Source organism: Miniopterus natalensis, chromosome 8, assembly GCF_054644295.1.
Source record: "Miniopterus natalensis isolate mMinNat1 chromosome 8, mMinNat1.hap1, whole genome shotgun sequence".
NCBI classification, from domain to species: Eukaryota; Metazoa; Chordata; class Mammalia; order Chiroptera; family Miniopteridae; genus Miniopterus; species Miniopterus natalensis.
Genome location: NC_142088.1, coordinates 12,175,498 through 12,196,685, shown reverse-complemented (window position 1 = coordinate 12,196,685; position 21,188 = coordinate 12,175,498). Strand labels below are relative to the sequence as shown.

Sequence of the window (21,188 nt, the reverse complement as noted above, 5' to 3'; positions counted from 1 at the left end):
AGAAGTCAAGGCTTGCTTTATAAACTGAAAGGTCCATCAGGCAATAAAATGGGGGGGGGCGGGGGCAGTGAAGATCCTCAAACCCCACCCTCACCCCACCCCCACTGCCACCATTGCACACACACTCCTCTTTGGCAGACAGGCAGAATTATGGAGCTCAATGTGCTGTCAGCTGGTTGGCCACTCAGGGGTATAAGGCTCATAAAGTGTAAATGGATTAGCTGGAGTGGAAAGTGGGGAGGGGTAGAAGAAATCATTATTCATTAACTGAAATGCATTTCTCAGATTAGCTAGCCAGTAGCAGGGGAGAGGTCTCCAGTGACATGAGGGAGGATCTACCACCTAAGTGACAATCTATGGCCAGTGGTTGGAAAGGGGGAAACTCTGGTACAGCAAGAGAGGGAGGAAGGCCTCCCAGTTGCTACAGCCAGGGTGTGCCAGGTCCCACCCTCAGAGGCGGGGCCAGGCTAAGCCCCGCCGGCCTCAGTTCCATTCCTCTGGAACCCAGGCAGGGGCAGAGTCTGGGCCGCCAAGAGCCTGGGGCCCTGCTGTCACACAGAGTAAAGGCACCATGCTCTCCCAGGCCAGGACATCCAGAAGCCCTGCAGGGCTGGCTGCAGCAGCTCCCTGACACTCAGAGGAAAGCCCAGGCCGGGCAAGCAACACCTGTCTCCAACTGCCATGTGAGTAGCTACACCCCTCCCCACCCGGAGACCTCAGCCCAGATCCTGAGAGGCCATTGCCACCAGAGCCACTGGGGTCACACTACCCACACACCACTGGGAAGTCGCCCCTGCCTTTCTTGTGCTCTGGTGGAGGTGGGGTAGGGGACTCACTCCAGGGGAGTGCTGGAGCTCCAGCCCAGAATACAGAGGTCAGGTCTGAAGGAACCATGAGGTCTTGTGGGGTTTAATAAAGTTGACTACCAGGGACAAAGGGGAACAGAAACTGGAGGGCTGCTAAGAAGGAAAGATGTCCTGAGAGGGGAGGCACTGGGGAAGATTGAGGAAGAGAAAACGGGGGAGGGGGAAAGGGTGCAGCAGCTTGGAGGTTGAGCTTGGGGGCCCTGGGGGGAGTTGACGGGGCAGCTTGTCCCGAGCTCAGGGTGGCTGTGGGCCCTCTGATCCTCCCACCTGGGGGAGGGGGCAGTAGGAATCTTTTCCTTATTGACTTTAATCCTGGCAACAGCAGCTGCTCCACTGTTGACAAAAGCAGGAGTTCCCATAGGGTCCAGGACCCCTCCCCGTTCCCTGATGTGGCAGTGGGGCCAGGGCACTGGAGGACTGAGAACAAGGAGCCAAGTGAAGGAAAGGACAGGGACAGATCAGAGTCACAGAGAGGCCAGGCCCTGACCAGCAGCTCTTCTTCCCTCTCCTCTGGGGCCAGCTTCAGCCCTAGGGTATAGAGGGGTGTCCTCCTTGCTGCTGGCATCTCCACATTCACTGCCAATCCCTCCACCACACCCCCGCCCCCAGCAACTCCTCTCTCTCCTCCAGTTCCCAGGAAGGGACCTGTTGCTAGTGTGGTGTGGATGAGTCAAGTTTATGGGCTGGAAATCCTACCCAGAGGCTGCTCACTGATCTGTAACCAACTGGCCACAAGGGTGGATGGGGGAAGGGGGTGCAAGGGACAGGGCATCCCGCTTGCTGCCACCCTTGCCCTGGCCTCATCACTAACTCTAATGCTCAGTAAGCCCTGCCTCTGCCTCACTCCAACCCCCAATCCTTAATGCTCTGGTACCAACCAGGCTTTGAGCATCTGAAGACAGGGACCCCTCTCCTTCATCTCAGCATCCACTCCTAGCACCTGGTCCCAGCCCCAAAGAGGCTGTCAACTTTTGCTGGCCAGAGGACCACTACACACCAGCCGTTTCCTGTCCTCCCTTTGGCTTAGAGGCCTCGCAAGGTGGAGGCAGGGATGGACAAGATGCTTTCGGGCTAGATGGGTCCACCTTTCAGTCCAAACAGGCATAAACACAGCTGCTCAAGGGGGACCAAGCAGGTATTGGAAATGGGTGAAGCGGCCTGTGAGCACCTGTCTGAAGGGAGCCACCACTCCACTCCACTTGGTTGCTACCATATAGGACATGTGTTACCACAACTGATTTCTTAAGAGAAGTAAAAAAATAGAAATTTTAATGTAAATTTTAATTGGCCATTAATTGGGGGGAAAAAAGTATATATAGCCTACAGTGCATTGGGCTGCAACCTCTAGATTAATGTGCATCCCCCGAGGACAGTGACCTGCAGCCCCACCCTAACTCTGGCCACCCCGTCCTCTGTCCAGGCATGCCAGCCGTTGCTCCAGGTCTCCCCCGTCCCCGGGCCCAAGATGACACCCAACAGCACCAGGGAGGTGGCCAGCACTGTTCCTGTGGGGGCCTTTGGGCTCTCCCTGGTCCTGGCAAGCCTCATCGTCGTGGCCAACCTGCTCCTGGCCCTGGGCATTGCTGGGGACCGGCGCCTGCGCAGCCTGCCTGCTGGCTGCTTCTTCCTGAGCCTGCTGCTCGCTGGGCTGCTCACAGGGCTGGCACTGCCCACACTGCCAGGCCTGTGGAGCCAGAGCCGCCGAGGCTACTGGTCCTGTCTCTTCCTCTACTTAGCTCCCAACTTCTCCTTCCTCTCCCTGCTTGCCAACCTGCTGCTGGTGCACGGGGAGCGCTACATGGCAGTGCTGCGGCCTCTCCGGACTCCTGGGAGCACTCGGCTGGCCCTGTTCCTCACCTGGGCCGGCCCCCTGCTCTTCACCAGCCTGCCTGCTCTGGGGTGGAACCACTGGGCTCCTGGTGCCAACTGCAGCTCCCAGACTGTCTTCCCAGCCCCCTACCTCTACCTTGAAGTCTATGGGCTGCTGCTGCCTGCCGTGGGTGCTGCAGCCCTTCTGTCTGTCCGTGTATTGCTCACTGCCCACCGCCAGCTGCAGGACATCCGCCGGCTGGAGCGGGCAGTGCGCAGAGGGGCGCCCTCAGCCCTGGCCCGGGCCCTTACCTGGAGGCAAGCGAGGGCGCAGGCTGGAGCCACACTGCTCTTCGGGCTATGCTGGGGACCCTACGTGGCTACCCTGCTCCTCTCGGTGCTGGCCTATGAGCAGCGCCCACCACTGGGGCCTGGAACTCTGTTGTCCCTTGTTTCACTGGGCAGTGCCAGTGCAGCAGCTGTGCCTGTGGCCATGGGGCTGGGTGACCAGCGCTACACAGCTCCCTGGAGGGCGGCTGCCCGAAGGTGGCTACAGGTGCTGCGAGGAAGAGCCTCCCGGGGCCGTCCTGGCCCCAGCACTGCCTACCGCACCAGCAGCCAAAGCAGCATGGACCTGGACTTGAACTAGGGGAAGAGCCTCTGCTCACTCCTCCTAGAAGCATCCATCCATCTCAGCTACCAGGCTTGTCCGTGTCCGCACACCTCTGGATCAGAGACCCCGACCCTTTTTACCACACCCTGGTAAAATAAAGCTCCTCTGGCACAGTTTATTAGCATCTCATTCCATATTGCAGAAAGGGAGAGGCAGGTGGAGCAGCTGTGGAAAGAACCTAAAGCCAGACGGACAGCAAGGGAGATTCCAACTCTGGACAGAGCAGCAATTCTAGGTGAGGTGGTACCACTGGCAGAGGGCGGGCTGAGTGCCGAAGTCCAGCAGATGTGGGGAGGTCTCACCCTGATATGCCCCTCACTGTTCTTCCTCAGGCCCAGCCACCACAAAATCCACAGACATTGTCTCTGGGAAGTATATTTTATTTACATTTTTAAAATCTGTAACTAATCTCTCTTCCTCCTTTCCACCCCCAGAGACTTGGGAAGGGAAAGAACGGGCACCTCAAACACCTACTCCCCACATACAAATAGGCACCCCAAGACTCACACCCACAAATGAAAGTGAAAGAGAAAGAGGTCTGAACCTCCCTCTGAGGGACCCCCCCAGGTCTGGGGGAGGGAGGAGGGACCCTAGGGGTGGGTCTCTTAAGAGAAGAAAGGGACAGAGGGGGGCAAGTCGGTGTGAAGGGGTTGGAAAGTAGTCCGAGGCCCCTCCCATCTTCTTCCCTCGTACCCTCCTGCCTCTGCTGGTGAGGGGTCTCCCTTCACCTCAACACCAGACACAAAGCAGAGGCTGCAGCCACTAGCGGTCAGGTCTCTGGACACAAAATACTTTTGCTTTGTGGTCTCCTGATGTGGTCACCACCAGGGAGGCATCTCTGTGGACAGAAAGCATGGGTTGAAGGGACGGGGTCCTTGGGGCCGGCCCAAGCCCACGATCCAGGGGCCCCTGGGTGGCCACCTCCAGCACCCTAATTCTACACCCTCAGTGCCTAGCACTGGGCTGACATGCCCATGTCGAGTGAGCCCACTTGACGCCAGCAATCAAATAAGCAAGGGAATGAGAGGAGAGCCACGGCACAGGGGAAGTAGTCCCAGCCCCTCAGCCCCAGGACTGACGTGAGACCCTGCAAGTCACTGTCAACCAGAAGTAGCGACTCCCTCAGGCTTCCCAGCATGCCTGCCTCACAAGCCACAACCAGGCCTGGGGTCCCCCAGCTTCCCTCAGGAATCCCCTCCCAGACCCCTGGGTCCCTGTGGCCCTCCACATGCTAGTCCCACCTTCCAGATACAGAGACCCCCCAGCCCTTTCCCAATTCACTTACTTGCTGAGGGCAAAGTCCAGGATCTCAGCTGTGTGACCCCGGTAGTCAGTGAGCAGACGGCCAGTCCGAGCGTCCCAGAGGCGCACGATGCCATCCAGGCTGCAAGTGTAAACCACGGCGGTGCCTGCCTCCCACAGCAGCTGCACGATACCCGACTGCACCAGGGTGTGACAGAGGCAAGGTGGAGGTCAGGGGCAGAGAGGTGAGAGGCATTTGCTCCCAACTCTCATGGAGAGAGGGAGGGAGGGTGGGAACATGGGCCATAGAAAAGACCAAGCAGAAGCCAGGTCTAGGGTAGATGCTCCAAGAGGCCTAGACTGCCCTACGGCCATGGCTGCCTGTACCTGGTGCTGACACTGGTGCCTGAGGGTCTGCGTAGACAGGTCATAGATGGCCAAGGTCCCATCCAGGTAGCCAACAGCTGCCAGAGGCATCCTGGGTAGAGGAGAGCACCACAAAGCTCACAGAGGGACGTGGGCGCAAGTGTCCTTCACTCCTTCCTAGTCCCCCGGCCCAGGCCCCTCCCCAAGCTCAGTCCCTCTCATCTCCAGGCTGTCTCCAGCCCAAGGCCTCTGCTCACACTCACACACTGCAGAAGCCCAAGGATTCCACTGAGTTGGACTCGCTCTCCTCCCCTTCTCCCAGGTTGGGCTGGGAGGCCACAGTCTCAGGCCTGAAAACACCCACCACCTATGAGCCAGAGGAAAGGATCAGAGAAGGGCCTGGAAACTTGGTCCTCTAATAGAGAAGGAAGGCAGTGAGGCAGGGAGGCCGAGCAAAGAAGAAAGGGGAAAAGATGCAGAAAGCAGAAGGCTCCACAGCTAGGCTTCCGGTCCTACTCACCTTGCCAGTGGTGGCACTGACCAACTTGGCCTGGCAATCCACGGAGCCCGTTAGGATCAGGCTGCCATCCTGGTTGGTGGCAACACAGGTCAGAGGGCCCTGGTGACCCTCAGTCCCTAGGATGGAGCAAGGGGGATAAGTCGGACTTCACCCTGTCCCCTCTGAGTACTGTCCCAGGTCTTAGCCCCTCCCCCACAAAGGCCCAGAATAACACTTCCCCCAACTTTGATACCTTTTAGTACGTGGATAGGGTTTCCCTGCTTCAGGTCCCAAATCCGGATAGTGCCATCTTCGTAGCCGACCACAGCTCTCTTCCCTAAAGGGCCGGAGGCACAGACAGCACACTCAAAGAAACACCCAACAAGGGAATTGGGAGGGGGGGGCAGGGGGAAGAGAGGGAGACAAGAAAGTGAGGGAACAGACACTGCCCCAGGGCCCAGCAAAAGAAACCCAGTTCAGGGTGGAAAAGAGGGAGCTGTCTGATCTGGGGCCTATGAGGTCAGTGCTGAGAACAGGCTCAGAGTTTGTGGGCTCTGGCGTATAACCCTGCATCAGACCTCTCTGCATTCAAGAAAGGACCCTCAGGGAAGCTTCTCTCACCATCAGGGAGGACTCTGCCACAGGTAGCTGGGCAGTTGGGACCCTGGAAGGTCTTGCAGTCACCATTCGGGACCTTCCACATCCAGGTGTTGCCATCAGCAGTGCCTGCCAGCAGGACAGGTGCCCGAGGGTGCCACTCCATCCACTGGACAGAGAAGAAGGGTCATCAGGGAGGTCCATCACCCCATCCCAACTAGGAACCGGCCTTATGAGCCCCACCAAGCTTCCCCTGCTTCTGAGTCAGCGGGGACACTTTAGATAATGGACACAGACTTTCTTGTTGTACTTGAGAGTGTACTGGCTCAGAGATGGCTTGGTCTGGTAAAGGTGGGGCTGAACCCCCAGCTCTCACCCACTACCCAAGGCCCTCTGAGTTGAACCCCTCTAATGATCTCACCTCCAGATCTCCTGCTTCAAAGGACCAGACCTCCTCCTTGGTGTCCACCTGCCACACTTTCAAGAGGCCACTCATGTCCCCTGTGGCCACTAGGGTAGAGTCATGGCTGAAACCAGCACAAGTCACAGAGTCCTTATGGCCTTCAAAAAAAAAGCAGAAAGAGAATGTCAGGGCACCTAGTGCTGGGGGCACATGGCCCAGATATCTGACCTCTTAAAGGACCAGCTGGGAGAAAAAGGGCAGATCCCAGCAGAACTCACTGTGATTGCAGGAACCAACACACCCAGGTCTCTCCACGCAGACACTGCTGGTCCTCCACTCAACCACGTATAGCCCAGGTCTATGTCTTACCCTTCTGTCCTCTGCCTGGAATACCCACATCCTTCCCTCTTTCCAAATACTCCTACATCAGCCTGTGTCTCCTCTTCTCAAGCCTTTCCCAGACTCCCTTGCCCATTAGTGCCTCCCTCCGCTATGTTCACGACAGAATACTCTATTCTTCTTGGAGTCCTCAGTCTTCTTTGCCAGTCCATAGAGCTGGCAAAATGGGGGTCAATAAATGGCTGTTGGATGCACAACCACTGCAGACTAACTCCCAAAGAGTTCCAAAGGGACACAACTTCACCTGGGCCCCCTCACCTGCACACTCAAAGAGCAGCTCCCCATCGCTGAGCCTCCATACGAAGGCTTTGTCATCTTCACCTCCTGTCACTGCCAAGGTATTGGTCTTGGGGTCCAGGCTCACACAAAACACAGATGCTGTCCCAAGAGATATTTCACAAGTAAGGGGATGGGGCTCCCACCTAGGGTTCTGTCCTCTGGGACCTGCAGGAAGCCCATCCCCTTCTACCCAAAGCAACACATCTTTCCTCCTGGAAAAGAAGGATGCATCCAAGTTCTTTTAAGTTTCAAGCATCAGATTGTTGGAGAAATCCCTCCCCAAGCTTGCCAAGCTCCAAGTCCTTCTCCAGGGTAGATCCCCCTATGGTGCTGCACCCTTTACCACCCCACACTGATGCCATGGACAACAGGAGGGTATATGTGCAGAGCTTACAGCTCTCAGCATGGGATGCCACAGGCTGGGTACAAACAGAGGGAGGAAAACATTGTTTTACTGATTACTGATTAAGAGCTACTATTTGAGGATTATATAAAATATGCCCAGAAAGATACTATAACACATAACTTAAGCTAAAGTAACTTTTTAAAAGAAAACTAAGACCCAGGGAGATTAATAAAAATCATAAATTGGTAAGTAGCAAAGGTAAGACTTGGACAGGTTTCTCAACTGACTCCAGGAGTCAAGCTCTCCTCCGGTCCATCACACTGCCCTCTACCTGTGAGTTCCTCCAGAGCAAGGCCAGCAGTTTCCTCTCTCTGTCCCTCAAAATGCTCAGTACACAGCGAATGTGCCATGCTCAAATGCCTGCCTGGCATGAGTTTATGATGGATCTGCTCAGAGACCTACCTGAATGCAATGCAAAGGTGACCTCGCTATCGTCTGGGCCCTCCATGCTGCCAACCACCCCTTCCTGGGGTTCCAGAACCCAGCCCTCCTCATTGCCCTCTTCCTCTTCCTCCTCTTCCTCAAAGTCCACGTCTTCCATCTCCTGGGCTAGATCATCTGCTTTGGGAAGAGGGTTAAAAAATGGGGCTCAGCAGGCGGTACGAGGGATGAAGACAAGTGTGGGGAGGCCTGGGGCTGGGGTGGGTCATGTGGCAAAAGAGTGAGGTCAGACGAATGAGATGAAGGGGGGGCGAGAAGCGGCATCGAGGAGGCGAATGTGACAGAGGACAGGAGAGGTCTCACTACCTGGGGTTGGCCAGAGACTGTGTGGAAAGGGAGGACCGAGGGGATGATGGGAAGGGGGTGTGTGAGGGGAAGGGCCGGAGGAGACGTCAGGGGAACCCCCACCCCGGCCAGGCCTGAAAACTAAGTGTGGGGGTGGAAGAAGGGGGGAAGGGCGAAGGAAGTCGGTAGGAATGACCGGTAGGGTGTAGAGGGGAGGGGGGAGAAGCTGGGGTCATAGGCCAGGGGTGAGCGCCTCCTGTCCCATGGCCTGAGAACCGGCAATTCTCACCCGGGTCCGGCGGACCGGGATCCAGTTCCACCACCTCGATAATCTCTTCATCACCATGGAAGCTTAGAGTCTCCAGTGGGGGGGTGTCAGCGGCAGCCCCGCTTTCCGATTCGGATTCCATGCGGCGAAAGCAGCAGATCCACTTCTCTGGGCCCAAACGCCTCCCAGAGTCAGCGCTGCGCGACGACGCGGAACTCGGGCCCCTCCTCCCCGGGAGGAAATAGGCGTAAGAGACTCTCCGGAAGGAAGAGCGACGGCCACTTGGCCAATAGGAAAAGGGGTTGACAGCTTAACCACCAATCACAGAGCAGAGTTGGGAAAAGGGAACGGGGCGTGGCGGGAGAACACAAACTCCGCCCGACCTGACTCCGCCCCCGACTGGAGGGAAACAAGCGAGCGGGCGCGCCTCTGGCTCTCCTGGGAAGAGTAGTTTAGCCTGGTCCGCTCCGAGGGCTTTTGGGAGATGTAGTTTCTGATCTGTAGGCGGGACGGAAGGAGCGGGGGAGGCCCCTTACGCAAACTACAATTCCCGACGGGGACCGCGGTGTAGGGGGGTGGGATCTGAACATGGCGGCGGTGGTAGCTGCTACGGCGCTGAAGGGCCGGGGGGCGAGGAATGCCCGCGTCCTCCGGGGTAAGGAGAGGGACCCCGGGGAGGACAGGACTGCAGGGGATCCCACCCCCCTTTTTTTTAACATCCCGCCCGGCGATAGCAGGACGCCAGGGCTGTCGATTCCTGCTCGCATCCTTCTGCAGGATCTTAAAGAGTTTAGGGACTATGAGGTGGTCTCTAGAGGTCACCCAGTCCATCCCTCTGCCGTCGGGTTACACAACACTTCTGGGTCCTTGCTGCGAGAAGGAGTCCCAAGGAAGCCTTTTAGGCTCCCGCGCTCCAGGTGTTTCACACTCACCGCAGTGCAGAGGAAAGAGCCCTGAGCTTCTGGATCCTTGGGTTCTAGCCCCGGATAATTAGCAGTTTGACCTTGGGAGAAGCAGTTCGTCTCTCTGGGCTTCAGTTTCCTCTTCTATAAAACAAGGAGACGGAGTAGACCACCTTTAAGCTCCCTTCCAGGGCTAACATTCTGCGGTTTGAAAACATTTTCGCGGATTGCCTTCATACGTCTCTTGCGAGTCCCACTGCAGTCCTTCCATCCAGTCTTCTGAGGAGATGAAGAACAGTGAGGCTCGCTCTCCTGGCACCAGGGTGATGAGCCCACAGTGACGTGGGGGTGGCTTCCAAAGGTGTCACCTCAATGGCGATTTTCCCATTTCCCTTTGGATTCTCCCTGGCACTTGTTACAACATACTGCAGTCACTTCCCTTCCTCAGGTCTCAACCACTCCTTTCCAGGCTTTCACCTCATCCTCTTACTGACCTTCATATTCTCTCTCCACAGGGATTCTCTCAGGAGCCACAGCTAACAAAGCTTCCCAGAACAGGACCCGGGCACTGCAAAGCCACAGCTCCCCAGAGTGCAAGGAAGAGCCTGAGCCCCTATCTCCTGAGCTGGAATACATTCCCAGAAAGAGGGGCAAGAACCCCATGAAAGCTGTGGGAGTAGCCTGGTGAGTTTTAACTAACCCTTTGCCCACTGATAGGGAGTGGCACCGGGGGAGGGCGGAACCCAGAAACTTCTTCAGGTGGTAAGCTGAATCCAGGATTGTGGGGACAGAATTGCTGGGTGCAAGGACTGGAATTGGAATCTCAGAGGAATGGAGCAGGGGATGGGGAGAAGTATGTGGAATTGGAGAGGCAGTGAGTTTTCTCTGGAGTAAGCTGAGCTAATCTGATTTGTATTTGGTTCCCTGGCCTCATCTTCTTTTGGGAACTTGGGGTGAGACCCAATTGAGGTTTCACCTAGGTGTTTAGTACATTGTTATTCAGATTTGACTTTGACCTTAACACATATTATTGTTCAATATTAAAGGAAAAGGAGGGGAAAATTACTTTTTTTTTAAAGGTAACTTAGCAGAACTAAATCTTTTTTTTTTTTTAAGATTTTTTGAGAAAGCCTGGCTCAGTGGTTGAGCATTGACCTATGATCCACGAGATGGTGGTTCCATTCCTGGTCAGAGCACATGCCCGGATTTCGGGCTCCATCCCCAGTAGGGGGCATGCAAGAGGCAGCCAATCAATGACTCTCACCATTGATGTTTCTCTCTCTCTCCCTCTCCCTTCCTCTCTCTGAAATCAATAAAGACATATTAAAAATAAAAATAAAAAGATTTTTTGAGAAAGAGGAAGGGAGAGGGAGAAACATCGATGTGCGGAAGCAAGCCTGCAGCCTGGGTATGTGCCCTGACTGGGAATCGAACCACCAAATTTTCGGTGCATGGGACGACACCCAACCAACCGAGCAACACCAGCCAGGGTGGAAAATTCCCATTTTTTTCAGCACCTTAGGTGTTCCAGGACTTTACAGTGTAAGGTTTTAGTATTTGTGATAAGTATTACATCCCCATTTCACAGATGAGAGAACAGGTTCAGAGCTGGGATTCTTACCAGGTCTTGTGACTCCATGCCTTTCCCCCATACCAAGGTGTTCCCAAGCAGCAGTTACTCAGATTATGAAGGGGAATCTGGGAGAGGGCGTGGGGCAGTTTGGGCAAGGGAAACTTTGCCAAGACTTGAAGAGGGAAAAGGGACGGGCCTTCTGGAGAATCATGCACAGGCTGTCTCGCAGGATTGCAGGGCTTGTGTTGAGAGGTGTCAGGCTACAGGGGAAAGGAATGTCAAGATTGGCAGAGACCCCACTACAGTGGGCCTTTTGTGCCATGCCTAGGCATTTGGACTTGGCAGGGAAGTGATGGAGAGCTGTTAAGAGATTTTAAGCAGGGTAGGTAGTGGCAGAATCTGATATGTGTAGGGCCCTCCAGCAGCCAGTAAGGAGGCTAAATAGACACTTGAGGTATTGCAGTGTTCATGAAATCAATGAAGCTGGAATGAGATTCCCCCCAGCTCCTCTGGCTCAGGTGTGGCCCCTCCCCAAACCCCATGCACATCTCCCCACCCCTAGGGCCATCGGCTTCCCCTGTGGTATCCTCCTCTTCATCCTCACCAAGCGGGAAGTGGACAAGAACCGTTTGAAGCAGATGAAGGCTCGGCAGAACATGCGGGCATCCAACACGGGCGAGTATGAGAGCCAGAGGTTTAGGGCCTCCTCGCAGCATGCCCAGTCTCCTGAAGCTGGGTCCAGGGTGCAGACCTGAGGAACACTGCAGCCCTCCCCTAGACTGCATTGACTGTGGCCTCCAGACTGCGAAGTCCTTTGAGTTTGGCTGCAATTCTGGTCCTTGCCTCTAAGGTCCACGAGAGGGCGCGTGAAGCCCAGGCTGCTACCAGCCCTCATCCCTCCTGTCCTTCCCTCCCTGAGAAGCCAGCCAAAGGCAAATAAAGTTATTGAGTGTTTGAGTGGAAAGGAACTGGGACTGGATTTTTTAGTCCCTTGGGATGGGAGGGGCAGAGGGCGGGGTTGGTTACTCATGAGCTGTCTCACAGAAGCATTCAGTGTTTCCCACTTAATGGTTGGGGAAACCACTGAGACTTGAGCAACAAGCCTAGGCACAGGCCCTGGGGACCAAGCCCTCAGAGCTGCTGGCCAGGAGGGTGGGGACTTTCTCAGCTTTGAACAAATGAAAAAACAAAGAGGGCATCGAGGGTGTGAAAGAAAAAACCCCACTACTCCTCAATGGCTCAACCTCTCTGGGCCTGTTACCTTAAGAGGTTTTGGACTAGTGATTTCTAAGGCAGGGGTCCTAAACCTGAACCTGCAGTCCATTTCCATCTCCCTCACCCCAACTTTTAAATTGTGTGTACACATACAGCTTTGTGGGGAAGAGAGTTCATAGCTCTCGTGAGCTTTTGTAAAGGGTCATGTGCTCTGAGTGGTCCCTGCCAGACCCAGTAATGCATGTCGAGCTTTCACCAGCCTGTTGTATCCATCACCAGGAAGCGCTGGGGTAAGGTGTATTTAATTATCTTAGAAAAGGTGAAGGTAGCAAGCCAAAATGCAAAGGTAGGCAGTGGATGCTTTGGGCAGAGCCAAAAGTGAAGAATACCAGAGCCAAATGGGGTTTTAGCTTCTAAACGTAAAACTTTATTACATTTCTAGTTATGTCCTTTTATGTGATATACTTAGGACCAAGGACTTAATAGAGAAGTCCTACTTATACCCTTGAGCTGATTTGGTTTCCACCCCACCCGATAGTGACCCTCGTCCCCCTTCCCCATTCCAGCTTGAGGCACTTGGTGTCATGAAGCAGTAGCTGGCTAGAGAGATGAGGTCCAAGTCTAAAATCCCCCAGTGAGAGTTAAGAAGAGAAGGGAAGTCTTCTCAGGGCCTTCCCCAGGTTAGCAGAAGGAAAGAACAATATTTGTCAGACTAGGTGGGGTACCCCAAGGCATTTTCCATGCCCCCAACTCAGTCTCTTCATCCTGGTCACTTCCTAGCCACACTTATGATCTTACAAACCACCCCATCTCCTGACCTTTGCCCTCACTTTCTGACTTGAGCGGCCTGACCATGGAAAGCAAGAGATCCCTCTGATCAGAGATCTCAGAAGCACCAGGGAGGCCCCCCCAGGCAGCTTTGGAGAATGGGGACCAGATGGCTGCAATGGACCTGCTCTCTGTCACCACCACAGCCATGAGGAAGCCCAGGGTAGATGCTGCTCTGTGTTGGCCCCTGCACTTGACTTTGCTCTCCTCTTCCTCCCTCCCCAACCCAGATAAACAGTATATACATGCCATTAACGGAGGAGCTGAAGCAGAGGGACCCACAGGCACAGGTCTCTTATACCTCCCTGAGCTGGGAAGTAACAAGGTTTGCCAAAGGAATACAGAATAATGGCCTAAGCGTCCAGCAGGCTGGGGACAAAGCTCTTTGGCTCTGTTAGGGGTTGAGGGAGGAAACAGCTCCAGCTATGTAGCCCAGAAGCCTGTGGCAAAGGTGGGATGGGAAACCTCATCCCCTTGAAGTCACTTCTACCTCCATATTCCCTTTTAGTCACAGAACAGGCTCTTTTCACCACTGCCCCCTCCGACCCCAGCAGTTAGGGTGAATTTGGTGCCACATAGTAGTTGGAGGGAGAAGGCACATCTTCAGCCTGGTCCCCGCCAAGTCCATCAAGGGCAAGAGTTAGTCCCCAGTTCCTCCAGCCCCATCAGTTGGTACCCACACAGCCACAGCCAGAGGGGCCACCCACTCCGGACAAAGAAGGAAACTGGGCACATCACTTGAGAAGGAAAGGGATCTGTGGCCCAGACCCTGGTCACAGGGCCCAGCCCTCTAAAGATGGGAGCGCCCAGGGTAGAGCGAGCAGAACTGGGGTGCTCTTTAATCACGACTCCCCACCAACTGCAGCACAAAGGTGAAGATGTAGATGATGTCCGTGTAGATCTGCAGAGCACCAGTGATGTAGTCCTCTGGGCTGATGGTGTGCTTCCGGTTCCCCAGGACCAGCTGCGTGTCATAAGCCAGGAACTGCAGGGACAGGCATGAGTGAGGACCCAGGGGTACAGTGCCAGAACTCATTTCTGGTCTGCAGATCTGTCCCTCCCAGGAACCTCCATGCCATGCAGTGTGCTTAGGGGACACACTAATGAACGACACAACACACTGTCTCTACCCTTAAGCAGTTAACAGTCTAGAAAGTACAATATTCCTCCTGAGTGTTCTACAGCAAGCAGTGTGATCAAGAGGGTGGGAGTGCCCAGAAAATCAGCGGAACCTCTTGACAGCAGGGAGAGTGAAGGGTAGTTTTAGCCATATTCCCTGCCTCCCAAGCAGCCTAAATTCATGCTCCATCTGCTCAGTTCCTGTCCCCTCAGCTCCCCTTTCTAGAGGAGGCAGGGTTTACTCACCAAGGTGAAGCAAATGGCCCCCAGAGCAGCATAGACCATATGAAGCCAGTAAATCTGGGGAGAGGGAACAGGAGTGGTGTTAGAAATCTTAGCAAAGCATGGACCAAGCTGGGCTTTTAGGACCAGCTTCACCTGGGATTCTGGCATCCAAGTGGATACATCCAGAAAGCCACCTACGTAAAAGGACTACCTCTGCCTTCCAGATCCTGGAAGAAATTAAGAATGGTAATAGATTTGGCAGAGAAAACAGCCCATTCTCCAATGGCCATGTAAAAACCAATCTCCAAAGTGAGTTAAGATACAGAAGTGTCCATTATATTTCTGGAAAAAAGAAGGTGGTTGGATTGCAGCTCTGGGAGGGGTGAACTCAGGCATGCACTGGTCAGTGAGCCCCATCACCTTCTTCCAGCCACAGTCAACCTTCAGGAGTGATTCTTCCAGCCCAGTCTGGGAGGGACAGACTAAAGAAGAGGGCTGGGAGGGAAGCACCCAACCACCTAGATGAACATCGGAGTTAGAGAGTACCCCCAGGGCAGCCCTGCTCAACAGCCTCCCAGGTGTCTGTCTACTGAAGGGCAGAGCAGCAGAGCAGCCCTCCTGTTCACATGCTTCTCCTTCCAGCACTGTTCTCCCCTCTCTGCCATGAGGCTCCCCTCAGCCTAGAGGCCTCATGCTCTCCCCAGGCTGACTGGAATGAGAGAGGAGTTGGATTTAGTGATCCCGAAGGATCTTTCCACCCCAGCCCATCTTCTTGATCCTTTGGGTTCCTTTCCCAGTCTGCCTCCTAGAGAACCTGGTCTCAGCTGTCAGACAGATCTCGCCCACTACTTCCCATAGGAATTCTGTGATGCTGTCCAAGGCCTCAGGTGCTATGGCACCCAGGGCTGCCTGTTGCTGAAGAGGAAGTAACTATACCTAGCCAAAGGGCTTCAGCAGTGGTACCTCTGCCACCCAGCCAGGTTCTGGAGGCCAGAGGCCTGTGGGGCCTGCTGCACTCGTTCTACAGAAAGTCCTCCCTGAGCACTGGCTTCGCTGACCCCAGCTCTCCCAAGACACTCACATATTTGAAGGACAGCACAATGGCAGTGACAATCCCAGTCACCATCATGACAATTCCCAGAACACAGAAGAGGCCTGTGCACGAGGTGAAGTCCACCTGCCAGGGAAGAAGAGCGAGGCTCCTGTCAGACGAGTGTCACAACCAGCAGCCCAGCCAGGCTGGCCCTGCCTCCCCCACCAGAGTCCCAGTGCTGCCTCCTGGGGGGCATGGGAGTGACAGTGACATTCTAAGGACAGACATAGGAAGCAGTTTTATAGATATAGTAACTAGGAAGGAAAGGGGATTAGGGTCTCTAAGGGAATCCCCAGTGTAGGGCTCTGGGCCCACCCACGCCTACTCAAATGCCAAGCTTTAAGGGCCAGCTCTGCACAAGAAAGGGGGGTGGAGTGGCCAGGGAAGGGCCCCTTATACCCTCACCTTGGTCTGGAAGCAGAAGATGGTGACTGAAATGGACACCACAGCAGTGATGATCATGGCAATGATGACAGCTTTGGTTTGATACATACTGAAGAGAAGGAGATGAGAGAGGCCAGAGGCATAAGCCACATATGACTGACTTCAAAGCCACCATTTCCAAAAGGACCCTGCCCAGAATCCTCCGTGCAGATGACTCCCAGCCCAGGGATGCCCACTCCCCCATACCACTTTCCAAGAGCACAGTGGTTTGTCCCTGAATGTACCTGGAAATGGTGCCAGTCATGAAGCCCAGGGCAAGAGTCTGAGGGAAGGAGGGAGACAAGAGTGAAACACTTAAGAAGAGAGTGTTTGAAGGACTCCATGGTGGAGTGTCAGAGCTGGGGGAAAATGTGACTGAGGAGACAGGAATCGTCAGGGTAAGGTGGCGGAAAGAACCAGGGACACCTTCCACAGTGGCATCCCCATCCCTCCCCTGGGACTATCCTCCCTCACACCATCTCCATATACCCCCTCCACCCTTCTAGACTTACAAAGAGGGTCAGCAAGATGATGTTCCATGGGAATCGGCGTCTGAAGGGAAAGAAACCATGAGTAAGTGACAGGGCCAGACAGGAATCAGTCTTTAGCAGAAGGAAGTTTTTGGCCCAGGTGCCTAGAGAATTAGGCCTTGGCCTGGGGGAGGGGAGGCTGGCTCAGCCTTTGGTACCTGCTCAGGTGTTCTATGCAGGGACAACACAGGGCAATGGGACAGACCTAGCCTGTGGGGCCACGAAGACCTGGATTCATTTGCAGTTTTTACGCTATCTGTGACTGTGAGAAAGTTACTCAGCTTCTCTGAGCCTTGGGTTCTTCCTATTTGTTCAATGGTTAAAATGTTATGTATCTTGCAGGGTTGCTGTAAGAATAAGAATAACGGGCTACATAGCTAAATAGATAGGCAAGGTACTTTGTTGTAGGCTTTTTTTCAAATTATAAGAGAAAGTTTATTTAGAAAGTTACATAGGTAGCAGAAGTGAGCCACCTGGGCTGCACAGGCTCACAAAACTAGTTACAGAAGCAAAAGGGCCCTTGGAGCTTAGGAGAGACAAAGGCAAAGGTAAGGCGCCTGGGGGAAGAAAAGGGGCAGGGAAAGGCGCCGGTACCAGGCAAGCGACTTTGTACACACCTGAAGGTAGCTATCATCCTCATTCCTGCTAGCAAGTCTCCAGTACACACCTGAAGGTAGCTATCATCCTCATTCCTGCTAGCAAGTCTCCATTCCAGCTGCTATAAGGAATCCCCTTCCTTCCCCAAATACTTGGCCCCACTCCTGCCCCTGGCATCCCTTCTCATTGTCTAAGTCTCTGGGACTCACCTGGGTCCCTGGCAGCAGGCAAGGGTCAGGTAGGTGACCAGGAAGACAGCACTGGAGAGAAAGAGACAGAAAGTGGTCCACAGGCCTGACCTGCTCCTCAGCTCCTCCTGACCCGGCCTAGCAACACCCACCAGGCCAGCAGGCTGGAGGCCCACAGAGCTGTTGGCAGTCTGAGAAGAAGCTACTTAGTAGGACAAGATCACCCCAGCCAAGGGCACTGAAAACCTCTGTAACGGGGGGGGTCTGGCTAAAAAGAGGGTGAAAGAGGCCATAGCAGACAGGCTAACAACATGGGGACCATTTTGCTGCATGAGTGTCGCCACCAGTTCCCCACCCCTGCTCTCAGGAATTCCGTGCTGCAGCTACTACTCACTGGGTGGCCTACACCCACACTTCCCAGCAGAGGTGGCAACCATAGGACCCCTCTCCAAAAGTATTTGGGTCCCTGCCCTGAGAAAAACCAGACAATTGTCACCCCTCCTCCCCTTGCCCCGAGCAGAGAGGAGAGCAGACTCACTAGGATACATAGTAGACGGCCACATTTCTCCTCACAAACTCGCCAACAGGCTTCCTGTGGGGCAGGAGAGGGCAAGAGAGAAGTCACAGCCATGTCCTCTAATCACAATATCCAGCTCGTCTTCCAGCCCATCTGAGTAAAGGGCCCACCCCACCCCACCCCACTCCTGGCAGGTGCCCGAGAGCAGGCCCAGGACCCCAGAGCTCATAAGAGGGGCAGAGAGGCCTAGACACTTACACAAAGGTGAAGATAGCGATGATGGCCACTGTGATCAGCAGCTGGACGGAGATGATGCTGTAAACCTGCAACACAGGCGGTCACTATCCCACATCCCTGGCCTCTCCCCAGGAAGTAGCCAGCCTCCCAGACCACAGAGCCCAAAAGACTCGTCCTCCCTTGTCTGTTGGTGGGAAGGGCCTCCTTCTTAATTTCCACTCGAGAACCCTCCCTAGCTGCAGCCAGGTGGAGAGGATGGCTCAGGTATTATATACACCTCAGAGCTGACCTCCACCTCCAGCTGCTCCTTGACACCCCCATCCCTGTCTGACATCCAGCCTCAGTTTACTGCTTCCCTCCCCTGCTTCACTGCATGACCAGGCGTGGCCTCCGCAGTGGCAGCAGTTCAGGCTGACATTGTCAGGGGTCCACCTACTCTGAGCAGAGTGCCGTGCAGGCGTGAGATGGGGAAGGGAGGGGTCGGCTACGATCATTTTTTGCTTCGAGTTGCTTATAGTCAAACAGGAGGAAGAAATTTGGGGACGGCAGAACACTGCAGAACCCGCTGAGATTTCCCCAGATTGAATCTGCCCCTGACCACAAAACAAGGTCACGGAAACAGGAGCAAAAGGTTGGGGAACAGAGGTCAGAAGAGTGCAGGGCTAGAGAGAACCTGGACGGCAGCAGCTATTTCCATGGAATGAGTGCCACAGGGCTAACTGTGCCTCCACACCAACCTTCCCATTCCCACAGCCTAAGGGACCTAGGTACACCTGCCTCCTAGGCCACATCTCACCTTTCGAATGAAGGTGTGTCGGACTTTCATGTCGTCCCACTCTCCAGCGCCGAAGCTGTCACTCACTGCTCTCTCCTCGGCATCATAGCCTGGGCCTGGGGACAGATCACATATGACCAACTGGAACATGTGGCCTCAATCCCAAAGCCTCCATGACAATTTCTCAAGAGTTTCAGGTATCTCTAGCCAAAAACCAAGTGTTATAACTTGAACTCCTCGCCCAAGCCAGGTCCTCTAGATGCCGACAGAGTGAGCCAGAGCTGGCCTGAGCACCATATGGAGCCATGTGCCCCTGTCACGAAGGCCTTAGGTTAGAACCATTCCATCAGCATGCATTCATTGAGGGCTCCTGGGCAAGGATGCCCAGCCCACATCTGCATGCTCTGGTGTATGAACACATGTGGTTGCAGGCACATGGTCTAGAGCATCAGCCAGAGGAGCTGAGGGGTCAGAGCAGGGGACTCAGAAGGAGGAAAAGGAAGGTAGAAACATAGCACGTGTGTGGAGGGTGAAAAGTATGTAGACAGTGATCTATGTCTGGCCAACATTAGGACTCAGAGAAAACAGATATGTCAGGGGTACATGTTCACAGACAAGGCAGGACTGGAAACGTGGCTAACGCACTGACATTCGCACAGAGCAGATGAGCATGGCCAGATGAACCTTGGCTGTGCTCCAGGCCTCCAGAGATGCTGCAGGGCCTCTAGCATTCCTGGAATGCCTTGAATGCCTCCCCAGGACTGCTTTCAAAGTCCGTGTGTGGGCTGCTTAGGAAAAGTCACTGCCTTCTCATCTTATCTCATCTCAACCAAACACAGCATTTACTTGCCATGGCGGTTACCAAACATCCAAATGACCTCTGGATGTTTGCAAAAATCAGATATTACCATAAAGGACAAGGAAATGTCAGCACCAAATTTTACAAAAAAAGTGCCCCAGGTTCCAAAGGGAGAGAGGAATTGGTGGGGTGGCAGCTGCCTCATTAGGAATGGCCTCATAAGGTAGCAGCTTTGAAGTAGTTGTTTCACTCGACCACTTTCTCATGTGATGTGTAACTCCCGGTGTGTCTTATGGACTCAGTCTCCCTGCTGAATAAAGGGGCTAACAGGTGGTCCAGGGGAGCTCGGTGCTGAGTAGGGAGGTAACAAAGGTAGGAAATGGAGAGATGAAAAAACGGATGAACAGGGAGTTGAAAAGGAAGGAAAGAGGCGGCCTCAGGTGCTGTAAATTCTCCTCCTCCCACCCACCCCCAGCCACCCTTCAGGGACTCACCGTAGTTCATAGGCATCGGGTGGATGGGGGGCATAGGTTGTGGATAGCCAGCAGGGTGACCATAGCCAGGCTGTGGGTAGGCAGGGTAGGCAGGGTACCCGCCCGGCAGGACAGAAGGCTGCCCATAGCCCCCCTGGGGCGGAGGGTACAGGGGGTTGCGGTCCTCATATGGAGGGGGTGCACTGGGGTTGGACATGGCTGCTCAAGGGCTGAGGGGAGACCCCAGCTTCTGGGACCTGAAATGGGAGACAAGAAAAGCAGTCATGAGTACTCAGGCCTTAGATCACTCCACCCCAGTCCAGCTGGCCTCCATGGAAGGACACCCTGATAATTTTTCTCAATCATGGGGTGTCATTCTCTGCCCACACCCATCCTCCCCACCGCCACAGTGCCCCTGGCCCACTAGCTCAGCCCCTGCCCCTCACCTTCACACCAGCTTTCTGCTCACAGCCCTCCTCCCTGAGCAGCCTTCTACCATGGGAAGTGTGGGGGGGGGGGGGGCAGCAGCCCAAAGGGGTCACTGGGCATCATTGGGGTAAGCAGTGAGGAGCAGGGGCCTGGGGACTCCCCTGTGATCATTTAAGAAAGCCTTCTAGCCCTTCTAGCCCTTCTAGCCCCAGTGTGGCTCATTTGGTTGGAGGGTTGTTCCATACACCTAAAAGTGGTGGGTTCAATTCCCAGTAAGGGCACATACCCAGGTTGCAATCCCCTCTTGGGGAGTGCATGGGAAGCAACTGATGGATGTTTCTCTCTCTCTCTCTCCCTCCCCTCTCCTTTCCTCTCTCTGGAATCAATTAGAAAAATAATGATAAAATAAAAAAAGAAAGAAAGCCTTCTAGTGACCAAGGAAGAAGCCCAATGGCCTAGCAAAGTCTGGTGAATCACATGGCCAGCTGGGAGCCATTGAAGGGGTCAGCCCAGCCCCCACAGCAGCTGGCAGGAGTGTCAGGCCTGAAAGGCAGAGCTGGGGAGCAGCCAAAGCCCTGAGCGCATGGTGGGGGAGGAGGCAGAGGACAACAAGCTAGCCCCAGGGCTGGAGCCACCAGGCTCAGTGTGGGAGGGCAGAGGCCTGTGGACAGTGGCAGGCTGAGTCAGGGGGCATCTGAGTCCTGGGAGAACGGGTGCAAGGGGCTGGCGACC

General features: G+C 54.7%; 4 protein-coding genes across 5 annotated transcripts; 2 read left to right on the top strand and 2 right to left on the bottom strand.

Moving 5' to 3' along the window:
• The first annotated feature begins 2,289 nt into the window (after nt 1–2,289).
• On the top strand, nt 2,290–3,457 carry GPBAR1 (G protein-coupled bile acid receptor 1). The gene has a single exon (XM_016196793.2). It carries the CDS (start codon nt 2,332–2,334, stop codon nt 3,322–3,324), a length of 993 nt encoding a protein of 330 aa, XP_016052279.1. The 5' UTR covers nt 2,290–2,331; the 3' UTR covers nt 3,325–3,457.
• A 58-nt stretch (nt 3,458–3,515) lies between these two features.
• Nucleotides 3,516–8,764, bottom strand: AAMP (angio associated migratory cell protein). 2 transcript variants are annotated; one of them, XM_016196791.2, is made up of 11 exons: nt 8,555–8,764; nt 7,942–8,100; nt 7,113–7,232; nt 6,474–6,613; nt 6,077–6,221; nt 5,709–5,792; nt 5,477–5,592; nt 5,220–5,323; nt 4,978–5,068; nt 4,634–4,788; nt 3,516–4,186 (listed from the first exon to the last, which is right to left on the bottom strand). In XM_016196791.2, the coding sequence occupies exons 1-11, from the start codon at nt 8,673–8,675 to the stop codon at nt 4,111–4,113; spliced, it is 1,311 nt and encodes a 436-aa protein (XP_016052277.1). In that variant the 5' UTR covers nt 8,676–8,764; the 3' UTR covers nt 3,516–4,110. The 2 variants fall into 2 exon arrangements, with proteins under 2 accessions (XP_016052277.1, XP_016052278.1); XM_016196792.2 differs by having other exon boundaries at nt 3,517–4,186; nt 7,942–8,097.
• Nucleotides 8,765–9,115: 351 nt separating this feature from the next.
• On the top strand, nt 9,116–12,607 carry LOC107524756 (putative thioesterase PNKD). Its single transcript, XM_016196795.2, has 3 exons — nt 9,116–9,188; nt 9,951–10,119; nt 11,571–12,607. The coding sequence occupies exons 1-3, from the start codon at nt 9,122–9,124 to the stop codon at nt 11,761–11,763; spliced, it is 429 nt and encodes a 142-aa protein (XP_016052281.1). The 5' UTR covers nt 9,116–9,121; the 3' UTR covers nt 11,764–12,607.
• A 1,172-nt stretch (nt 12,608–13,779) lies between these two features.
• TMBIM1 (transmembrane BAX inhibitor motif containing 1) lies at nt 13,780–20,396 on the bottom strand. Its single transcript, XM_016196794.2, has 11 exons — nt 20,049–20,396; nt 18,777–18,871; nt 18,002–18,066; nt 17,765–17,818; nt 17,248–17,298; nt 16,424–16,463; nt 16,157–16,194; nt 15,894–15,981; nt 15,477–15,572; nt 14,417–14,470; nt 13,780–14,036 (listed from the first exon to the last, which is right to left on the bottom strand). The coding sequence occupies exons 1-11, from the start codon at nt 20,242–20,244 to the stop codon at nt 13,890–13,892; spliced, it is 924 nt and encodes a 307-aa protein (XP_016052280.1). The 5' UTR covers nt 20,245–20,396; the 3' UTR covers nt 13,780–13,889.
• Nucleotides 20,397–21,188: the final 792 nt, after the last annotated feature.

Coding starts and splice junctions, on each gene's coding strand:
- GPBAR1 (XM_016196793.2), top strand. CDS start 2,332: ATGACACCCAACAGCACCAGGGAGGTGGCCAGCACTGTTCCTGTGGGG.
- AAMP (XM_016196791.2), bottom strand. CDS start 8,675: ATGGAATCCGAATCGGAAAGCGGGGCTGCCGCTGACACCCCCCCACTG. Junction 5,069..5,219: donor TCCTTGGGCTTCTGCAGTGT/GTGAGTGTGAGC, acceptor TCCTCTACCCAG/GATGCCTCTGGCAGCTGTTG. Junction 4,187..4,633: donor CTGGACTTTGCCCTCAGCAA/GTAAGTGAATTG, acceptor TTCTGTCCACAG/AGATGCCTCCCTGGTGGTGA.
- LOC107524756 (XM_016196795.2), top strand. CDS start 9,122: ATGGCGGCGGTGGTAGCTGCTACGGCGCTGAAGGGCCGGGGGGCGAGG. Junction 9,189..9,950: donor GAATGCCCGCGTCCTCCGGG/GTAAGGAGAGGG, acceptor CTCTCTCCACAG/GGATTCTCTCAGGAGCCACA. Junction 10,120..11,570: donor AAAGCTGTGGGAGTAGCCTG/GTGAGTTTTAAC, acceptor CCCCACCCCTAG/GGCCATCGGCTTCCCCTGTG.
- TMBIM1 (XM_016196794.2), bottom strand. CDS start 20,244: ATGTCCAACCCCAGTGCACCCCCTCCATATGAGGACCGCAACCCCCTG. Junction 18,067..18,776: donor GACACACCTTCATTCGAAAG/GTGAGATGTGGC, acceptor CCTGTGTTGCAG/GTTTACAGCATCATCTCCGT. Junction 16,464..17,247: donor GCCTGCTGCCAGGGACCCAG/GTGAGTCCCAGA, acceptor CTTTCCCTTCAG/ACGCCGATTCCCATGGAACA.